This window comes from Balaenoptera borealis (assembly GCF_965194805.1).
Source record: "Balaenoptera borealis genome assembly, chromosome: 21".
Classification (NCBI taxonomy): Eukaryota; Metazoa; Chordata; class Mammalia; order Artiodactyla; family Balaenopteridae; genus Balaenoptera; species Balaenoptera borealis.
This window is the reverse complement of record NC_138880.1, coordinates 3,394,186-3,404,548: the sequence shown is the minus strand read 5'-3', so window position 1 is coordinate 3,404,548 and position 10,363 is coordinate 3,394,186. Positions and strand designations below refer to the sequence as shown.

The 10,363-nt window shown below is 46.7% G+C and overlaps 1 protein-coding gene across 13 annotated transcripts in view; it reads right to left on the bottom strand.

Annotated features, from left to right (window-relative positions):
* Positions 1–1,776: 1,776 nt before the first annotated feature.
* The window catches only part of PSD3 (pleckstrin and Sec7 domain containing 3), a 568,569-nt gene continuing 559,982 nt past the window's right edge, over positions 1,777–10,363 (bottom strand). For all 13 annotated transcript variants that reach the window (XM_082374818.1, XM_082374819.1, XM_082374827.1 and 10 more), the window contains one exon: positions 1,777–10,013. In XM_082374818.1, the coding sequence (XP_082230944.1) occupies positions 9,795–10,013 (219 nt within the window). In that variant the 3' untranslated portion in view covers positions 1,777–9,794. The remainder of the gene's footprint in view (positions 10,014–10,363) is intronic.

The following is a 10,363-nucleotide window of genomic DNA, read 5'->3' as shown; positions in this document are numbered from 1 at the left end:
TACCTTGGCCTTGATAATTGTTCTTTTAATAACTGAAGTGTAAGATCTTCACTCTTACAGTTTACATTGTTAATCTGCACCACTTCCCTGCTTGATGAGATTTTTTTCGAATCCTGACTCTGTCATTTAGTATAATCATTCTCTCCCAGCTTTATGACATACACATTTTTAATAAACTCGCCTTTTGTAGCTTTAGTCAAGTTATTAATTAAAATGTTCAACAGATGGGGCCAAAAGGCAAGCTTCGCAGCAGGATCGCCCAGGTGGACGTGTGCCTTTAATTAGCACCGTTCAAGTGGTGACACTCACCAGCTGTACTAATGTCCAGATCAGACTTCTCCATTTTGCCTAGACATATTTCATCAAAGACCCTGTTAAATTCTTTGATATGGCTCAGATATTCTGCCTACTGCATTTTTCTAATCTACCTAATCTTACAGAATTCGAAATGAATGTGTCTGAAATGGTTTGTTCTTGGGAAACCACGTTGGCTTCCAGGAACCGCTGCTTCCTTATCCCTCACGCTAAAGCCACGACCAGAGTTCAAGTCAAGCTCACTGTGCACAGCATGCAGAATTCACACTCTTCTCTAACAGGAGAGAGGTACTTCCTGCTGCTGACAGCCTCTCATAAAAGCTGACAGTGACTCAGCAGTCTCACCGGAAAATCCCACAGTGTATGCAAGGGACTTAGTCTAGAGACAAGATGATTTTAGACTTGCTACTTGTTTCATTATAGTATATTAATTTTCTCTGTGTTTTAGTTTCCTCTCATGAATGTTCATCTTTCAAAAATGATCTCTTTAGTTCCTTTCGTTCTAGTATTATTAACTGTGCAACAAACAATATGACAAGATACACAAGACTCCTAGCTCCAGAGGACAGACAACTGGGCAGTGAGGATTCATGGCTTGTTTTGTTTTTGAATTTCTAAAATCAAGGTATAACTGACATATGACATATTACTTTCATGTGTGCGACATGATTCAGTATTTGTATAAGGGGATTCACATTTGAGGGATTTTTAAAACCGAGGTGTAACTGACATGACATATTACTTCCATGTGTGCGACATGATTCAGTATTTGTATAAGGGGATTCACATTTGAGGGATTTTTTAAATCAAGGTGTAACTGACATATGATATATTACTTCCATGTGTGTGACATGATTCAGTATTTGTATAAGGGGATTCACATTTGAGGAATTTTGGTGGCAGCCCAGGCCCTCCCCTGCCCCTCAGCCATCCATCCCTGTGAGAGTCACTCCTCAGGGTTTTGGTCTCCAATATCTCCAATATGCAGAAGTTAAGTGATTGGGGTGGAATTTCATTTTTCTCATTTTCCAAGTTAACAGATGTTATTTTGGGCATCAAGTTAGGTGAAGAGAACCCACATGCACACACGAGGCTCCACAGAGCAGGGGTGAGCATTGCACGTTAGGGCGACAATCACCCCTCGGCCCCTCTGCCTTGGTGAGAAGGCTGGAGTGGGACACGTGTAGATCCTTGAAATTACTTCAAAAAGCTTCATCCTTCCCCCCTCAGAGCCCCTGATGAAGGCAGCAGCAGGCTTCGCACACACACGTTCACAGAGCCCAGCGGAGGGAAGCAGGGTTGACAATGTGACTTTCTCACCTCCCCAGCCAACTCTCACTGTGGGGCTTGTGGTTGGCTTTTTATGCGAGGGGGGTTATGTACTGTGTTGTGTTAGTTGTTAATTAATTGGGGTTCAAACTAGCTGCTTAATAAATAAGCAAATAAGAACATTCCCCAAAATGACTGAAATTTGTTGGATTTATTTCTTTCTAAAGTTTGTACATTTACATATATCATATACATATTTTAAACCCTTCACTATTTTGCATGATTTCTATTACATAAAAACCATTTAAATGCAATAAATTTTGTTGCTGTAAAACAACAAATTATCCCCAACTTATAAAAACACAGGAACAGTTATATTCATGAGCATTTACACAGTAGAGAAACATACTCTATACATCACAGCTTCTATACACATCAGGTGACTCACTGGTCTGCACGCTTAGCTTTCCTTCAACAACGGTGAGATAGGGTAATATTTATATACAACCATTTTAATAAAAAATAAAGCGATCGTAAAATGTAAACTTAATTTTCAAAATATTCTTTAAACACTTTAACAATATCCACATAAATTACTGTTCCATTCAAAAGATGACCACCATAAATCCCGTGATCCTCTAGGAGACAGCATTTCTCGAGCCTGGTGGGCGAGGAGGAACAGGTTTCCTAAGGAGTCGGTGCCACGGGCTCACCCAAGTCGGCCAGTGCTGCCAGTCTGGCCACTGAAAAGGAGTAGGCTGCTATCTTATCACTAATTACTTTCACGATTTCAGGGACGTATGGCACCGGGACTACAATGGAACTGAAGTGACTGGTGGAGAAAGCTCTGAAGGTAAGGGACTGACCCACTCTGCCAATTAGTTTGAACCCCAGTAAACATAACCCAGTTAATAGGTTGGAAAAGTTCGAAGCTCGTTTTATATTAAAGGATACAAACCTCTGCCCTCTGCCTGCCCTACAGCAATCAAGGCTGCGGTTCCAGCTCTCCACTGCGTCAACTTCTGCTCTAGAAACAGGCTCCGAAGCCGGGGCGGGGGGGTGGGGGGGGAGAAGAAATGCAGGGAGGCACCGAGGCCTCTGCCCAGCAGGGCTCATGGGGCCTGGGGAGAACCGCGCGGCAGCGGGCTGCGTCCCTTAACGCTTCCGCGGAAGCGAAACCTTATCCATTTCCAGAAATCCGGTGCAAAGGCAAAGAGATCGTCCATCCCCGGTTACAGTTCAACCTGCCATCTTGTTTCTTGCAAAGGCAACCTATACGGTCTTGGCTTCAGTCGGAGAATTGTTTAATACCTTTGTCAAGCGTCACTGCAGTGACTCGGTCACCCTCAGCAGGGTCAGCCCATGAGGACAGCTGGATCCCTGCAGCCAGGGAAGGAGCACATGGACCAACCCGGGGCTCCTAGGAGCCCAGGAGGAGGGCGGCTGGGAGGAGCCCCTCTTTGCAGAGAGGTGGATGCTGGCCTCTGAGGTGGCGTCCCAGCGGGAGCCCAGGCCCACAGTGGGTCCTGAACTGAGCTTGTGCCTGGGGCTCCCCGGGGGGCGCTCGGGGAAACGGTAAGGGGAACTCCAAAATTCTCCCTAGTAACCAGCATTTTCAGGAATTGACAATAAGGTGCTTATTTTTATAGCACTATTCGTGAAAGCTGAGCCTCCACCCTGCGAAGGGAAACCCATCGTGGCCAGGCTCCTCCCCTTTCCAGCCTCACCACCAGCTCAGAGGGGAGGCTGGCGGGGGGGCGGGCTGTGCCCCCCCCTTCCCCGTACTCCCTTCTCAAAGGAACCAACTAGAGAGCGAGCAGCAGCGCCACTGGGGACGATGGCCACGCCAGCCACTGCGGGACGCCGGGGAGCGAAGGTCCACCAGACAGGAGATGAGCGTCCCCCAACTGCCAGCCACCCGCCTCCCTGCACAGCGTCTCAAGGTCAGATGCGGGGCTCCAGCTCCCGCCCGCCCGGGAGGGGCCTGCGGGCCGCTGTCACCTCGGTCCACACCTCTCGGACCACTCGGGTGCTCTGTGTCTCAAGTTTATGTCACTTAGGACGCTCGCTGTGTACACGTGTGCAAGTGCATGTACATACTGCCCAGGCTGCGCGTGCGCCAGATCTCTCGGAGCGGAGGACAGGCCACAGCACGTCTTCCTCAGCGGAAGGCAAGCGGCTCCCACACTCCCCACACCCCCACTTTGACTCTTGTTCCTGCAGCTTAAGAAAGGGTCCTAATGGCATTAAAAATCAATGAGCATGCATACTCTCCGCAGAGGAGATGTTATTATCCACGCCAAATGGTTACTTGGCTTTATATTAAAAGTCCAAACATTTCAAATGATTAAGCTCCAAAGTGAAACTTTTAAATTTTGCTACTCCTTTTGTATATGATTTCTGAGTCAAATGGACGCTTCTGCAGATCACTATAGTTCTTAGAAGGAAACACACTCTCGTGGAACAGAGACCCTGCTGCACAGCCACAGAGCCAGCTCACGGCGCGGTCGAAAACAGATGAGGAAATAGGATACACTGGCAAAAACGGTTTGAGACTGCAGAGTTAATTAAAAAAATGCAAGGGTAACCACCATCACTCCTGCAGCCTGGAGCCGGAGCTGGGCCTCCCAGCCCCCGACTCCCACCCTCTACACTGGACACGAGGAACGACAGGCAGTGTGCGTAGACGAATACACTGCGCTCAACCACTCACTCACACACACTCAGTTTTGCTTTAAATATACCAACATGCTGGCTAATAAAGTTCTAATCTCTAGTTATCTAATACTTATATACTGTAAGATAGGCAGTAAGCTCAGACAACTAAGGCCAGTGGCTCTTCTTTGGGGAGAGGCCGGAAAAGAGACTTAAGTATAAAAACACTAAAGTTTTAACCTGGCCCCATAGCCTGTCCTAAAATTCTTTTACCTGTGTCTAGATGCTAATTTGTGCAACCGCAGGCCTGGAGGGCAGTCCCAGATCTCCGGAAGCCCTGATCTACTGCAGGGCTGGCGATAGTTCTTTAAGGTGAAGAGGATAAGGACGCAGTGCTAGGAGGGTGGTTTGAGCTGCTGTAAAACAGACACAGGTACATAAATGATACGCTGGGCACTTAGCTAATTCTTCTGAAAGCTCTATTTTTCTGGACTAATTACAACAATAAAGAACGTGTGCTTTAAAGCATCACATTTTGTAATAAGCCCCAAATTGTCAGTTTGACTTTATGTTTAAGTGCTCTTAATACCGAAGTTGCTAAGACTGCACAGGTTGCCTGTGTTTTGTTTTTTTTTTTTTTCCCTTTCTTTCTGTATATTTCAAATTATAATGAGCTACAGCCCCACCCCGGGTATTGTACACAGGACACTGAAATAGTTTAACAAAGTTAGTTCAGAGCCATTTTTGCTCTGGTGATTCAAAGCTCACAGACGAAACTTTCTAGCATAAAATCTTATCATTAAAAAAATTAATCAAAATATCATTTGAATTTAAGTTTAATAAAACAGTACCACTGTATAGACTCTCAAAAACGGCATTATATATTCAGTCCTATGAGGTTTTTACTTGCTTTTCATATCACACTGGTTAAGGACAAAAATAAATTTGATGTACATATACCGTATACTGATGTACAATCTACACGTTGATACATATAGATACATACAACTATAAATACCCACAACTACGACATTGGCAGGTGACAGAAGGCATACTCTTTGATGCCTGACATACTATCAATATTCTCCAAAAGCCTGCAACACTACAGATACACACGTAAATTACAAAGGATGAGCCAAAGAGACCTAAGAAAACCTACTGTATATACAACTACTTAACTTGCGATATTTTCTTGCTGTTGCAGTCAAGTCCACAGACTGTCATGCAGATTCACATCTTTACTGGCACTCTCTCTCTGAAGACATTCTCTCTGCAGGCACTGGCCACTCACTGTCCTAGGCAGAGGCTGCCCGCTCTGGCTTTGGGTACTCTGGGCACAAAAGGAAAATGGCAATGGCTTTGGACCTTGGTCCTCCTTTTGAGAGTGAGACACTGAAAAGAGAGCAGAAGCGGTGACAAAGCACCTTTCATCACTGTTGGGTTATTCTGTGTGAGCTACTGGTCTCTGAAGTCCTCTGGGTAACTTGGTACTATAAGATGTCCAAGGCCAATGGAGACACCTGTTGCCCGGGGCGGGCAGTTGGCCTGGGAGAAGAGACAGCCAGAAAGCTTTGGAACCAGGAAGGCCCAGAGGCTCAGCTCCTTACAAAAGCCAATCTTCTGTCAGAGTAACTCAGACGCTCTGCGAGAAAAGCAGGTGCCAGTTAAGCCCAAGTCACACTAGGCATTAACCAGGCTCTCCTGTGAACAAGTCCTGGGAGCCCCTTTGATTCCTGTTTAACAGCGTTAATCTTACAATCGCAAAACTCCTGACAATTGAAAAGTGAAGGGATCAGGAGGTTGTCCATTGTTGCAGCTAAGGAAGGTGGCTCCCGACCTGCTGAACCCGTGGCCCAGTCCACAAGAGCTACACTACAGAGCTTTGGACCACAAGGCTGAGAATGCCCTGTGAACTTGGCCTTAAAAAAGCTTAACGGGTGACTACAAGGAAAAGTGCCAAAGAATCAAATTCCAGTGACCACTATCTATACCCAAGAAAGTGTTCAAAGTAAGACAATGGAGAAACTTCTTTAAGGTCAATTTTCTTCCAATTGTCTATGATTAGGGATAAAGGCAGAGAAGAGGTGCAGCTCGAGGCCAAAGCAAGCCCTGCCCTACCTAAGAATGTCTTCCCCGGCTCTTTCTGTGCTGGAAGGACAACAGGCCGGGCCGGCAGGAGGCTCCTTCCCTGCTGGGTATGTAAACCCCTCTCCAGCCTCAGGGGTTCTGTGCTTTGGCCACAGGGTGAAACACGAACACAAGAGACCAACCCTAGATTGGCCTTGGAGAGCCAGCCAATTTTTCTCTCCCAGAATTAACTCCCTCACGTCACTTCTGACCAGGAAACACTCATCTTTGGAATAAGGATCACAGCCGCAGAAGCACAGACGGTCCTGCACAGGTGCTCTCCATCCTCTTTACGCAAGAGCAACAGAAAAGGTTCACACGGTCCAGGACTGCAGTCCCCCAGACGACTCTCCACGCGAGGCAATTAAAATGTGCAGAAGTGTTGCTTGGTTTAATCAGGCATTACTAAGAGTCAGCAAATGATGTCTGTAAAAGGCAAACTTCAAATAATGTCTATGGCTGGCAATAAAATAAGGACTCTTGCATGCTAGTAATTAGGTTTCGATTGCTAACAAGGAATTCCTGACCCCTCCCTGTAAATGTCAACATGTGAGGTGGGGGAACACACCCTGAGACACTTCGGTTCCGCACACGGCTGCTTCTATGGACAATTCGGCAACAAGACTGTCACCAAGGTATTTTGATGACTCTCAAGATCTTCTATACTAAAAATTAATATTAGGTCTATTTCTGCGAAGAGGAATAATAACTTATTAGATGGAGAGAGATCGCAAGGCTCCCGGTACTGAGGGATGGTGAGGGATGGGGGGCAGTACCTTCAGAAGGGAAGGAGGGGGCTCCCCTGTACCGTGAACTGGGTGGCAGGCGTGGAGGAAGTGTGAAGGGGAAGGTCTTCAGTCATGTCTCCTGACTAGACCCCACGGGAAAGAAATGATCACCAAGGAGACCCTGCTTGGCTATGGGCAAGGCTCTCAGGATCCTGTCACAGGAGGCGCCTTGTCTCCTACAGGATAAGCTCTTGGCCTGCGAGGGTCACTGGCACCAGACAGTCCACAGGCCTCAGGGGGAGGTGTTCTCAGCCCATCCCCTAACAACGGCAGTCTGGGATCCTGGCTCACAAAGTAACCTTTGCAGTTGTTTTTCAAGATAAACTATGGGAACACAGTGTATACCACGGCTTCAAAAGTGCCCTTCTCATCTGTCTCTCTGTTAGCATATCCAGACGTTCTTGGAGAGAACATTAGTGAGTCACACAGTGAGCACAATGCCGTCGTGGTGCTGAGGCTGACCGGGCATTTCAGAGCTGCTCGAGTGTCTAAACACTGCAGCAAGGTACCATTCCATGCCTGGTACAGACTCTAAGTGACACACACGGAGACATTCGACATACACAGACACACACATACTGGGAGCACACACATTCAAGCCAGTCAGGGATGTTGATTTTTCTTTAGTTATTGAAGCTCAGAGATGATATGGTCTAGGTACCTCTCTCCCCTCTGCTTAGGATAAAGATCTAGGCAGAAAGCACACACACTGATGATTCAGATTCTAGGAAGAAACACTATTCCCTTGTAGAAACCTTGGATTCAGTCAGAAGCTACAAAGAAAGAATCAGGTACATGGGCCATGTTGGTAACTACCCTGTTTGTTTCTAGGTCTTGAAACAAATTTAGTCACTGCCTTTACCTAATAAACAAGATAGAGGGTTAGAGGGAGTTTTTCAAATGTGTGGCAGAAACACCACAAAGCAAGCAGCTACAACCTTAGGGAGGGGTTTCTCTTTTCTGGGCACCAGCAAGTATGGGCATTTCTACAGCTGAAGGAAGTGCATGTTAATAAATAGTCCTGTATAAATGCTGGTGCATCAGAACAAAATACCACTAGAAAGTAGCATGGTTCAGGAGCAGGTTTGCTCTAATTCCCCAGAGCCATGCTATCCACGCAGGGTCCCTGAGCCTCTGGCCACACAGCACCTTACCTAGTAAACCGAGCAGAAAAGAGCAAATCTCTGGGGGAGAGAAAAGAGCGTTCAAAGTAATTCCATTCGCTCTGAACTTGTGGAGATTCTAGGTTTAAGGATCACAAAGTTTTCAGGTTCCAAAATCAGAAAGTTCTAACTCACAGTGGGCTCAATTTTCACTCCTTTCTCCTCCTCAGTAAGAGAATGTTCTGTTTATCACCCTGAATTTCAAAGGGACTGTCCCTGGAATAAGCTTATGACTGCTCTGAGCAGATACAAAGAAATGATTGAGAATCAAGGATTTATTTTAGGGGACAGTTCAGTGCAGCAGGGTGAAGCGGCTTCACAGAGACAGAGACAAGAACAGACTAAGGGACTCTGTGTTTGTCACCAGGAGATTCCTCAGTTTTCCAGCCATAATTCCTTCAGATTTTATTCCTTTCAGATTTATTGTAAAGAATCAACATTCTATTGCCAAACAACTATAGGGAAAAACAACTTTTTCCTTCCTTATTTTGCTTTGTTAAGGAAAGAACGAAAGGGGCTCCATTTTGATATTATTTTGTTAGGAAGACCCCAAATTCTTACAACCAGGAGACAACACCATGCCTATATATATAAAAGAACCTAATTCCCGGATGGCAGGGTATCCACCACAGACGGCTCTGGATTCCTTGTCTAGACCCTGCGGGAGTGAGGTAACAATTTCCTGCAGATCAAAAACACAGCTCGTTGCTGCAGCCCCCGAGTCCATTGTTGCCACTATCCTTTAGAAAACAAAATGAACTTGGGGCCACCTTGCCTCCGCCTTCAAAAGACGCCACTTCCTCCTTCCTTGCTTGGCTGAAATGGAATCTACACTTCAAGCGACCTAATGTGCTTCTTAAATTCCCCAGTCCTGAGGTCCTTGCCCGCCTCTACCCCCACCAGCAGGGCCGGACTCAACACTAAGCGCTCGGATGCGTGAGGCCTCACAGGGGAGTGGCACCTCCCGTGACTGTAACTCTTAACTGAACTTCTGCGAGCGCGAGCGCTGGATTCCACCTCTGTGACTGGGCAAGATTTCACATGAAAAGGCTTATGTTAGCTCCGGCTAGAATTTTCTAAGCTACAAAGTTTGTCCAGTTAAGTGTTTCACAATGGATTAAATCTTTAACCTTTAAAAAAAAGTGTAACAGCTGATTTGAGAACACACAAAACAACTGAGCAGAGTGCAAATGAGAGAACCCTGAGGGAGAAGCGATACATAATCCGTTCTGAAATCATGATCCCCTCCCCTCACAAAAGGTGCATTAGTTATCAGGTAGCAGAAATCATCAAAGCAAAGAAATCAAGAGCAAAGAGACAATCTGTACAGAAACTAACAAAAATATACAATAGGAAAGGTTACTAATGCACCATTTAGTCACAGACTTTTTTTTAAATATATTCACGGATTCACCAGAAAGATCTTGAAAAACTCTATTTTGCTCCACGACCAGCACTTCCTGGCCGCAGATGGATTCTAAGTGACTTTTTGCTTAATGCTTGGAGTTTCAGGTCGGTGGTCTTTCCTCTCCGACACGTTTCTCTTGACCTTGGCGGTGACCGGAGATGCATCTGGGTTCAGCGAGGGGCTGGAGTGCGACTTCTTCAGGCCCGCGGCGCCCCCTCCACCGCTGCTACTCAGCAGCTCCAGGCCCCCCTCTTTCAGAAGGCGGACATACATCTCATAGCGGGTTTTCTGCGGGGAGTCAGAGAAGAGGGGTCAGTACACTGTCACAGGCACACGGCGCAAGGCACCAGCGAGCTCACTTCCCGAAGGGCAGGGCTGGCAGCTCAGGAGGCTGACTGATGGTTCATCGATTCGGTAAGAGATAAAGATAGAACCTCAGTTCTCCTTTGTTCTGCATTCTGCAGGAATGGCTATGAGAGGGAGGAAGCCTGCTTCCTGAACACTCAGCACAAGAAAGTGTGAGTTGGAAGAGCTGCGGCCTCTGGTTTTGGGGACCAGATGGCTCTCAGGCTCAGGCCTGCAGCCACTGGGGCCGCCCCACAAGGTCGTGGCCGAGGCCTCCCCTGAACCTGGCTGGG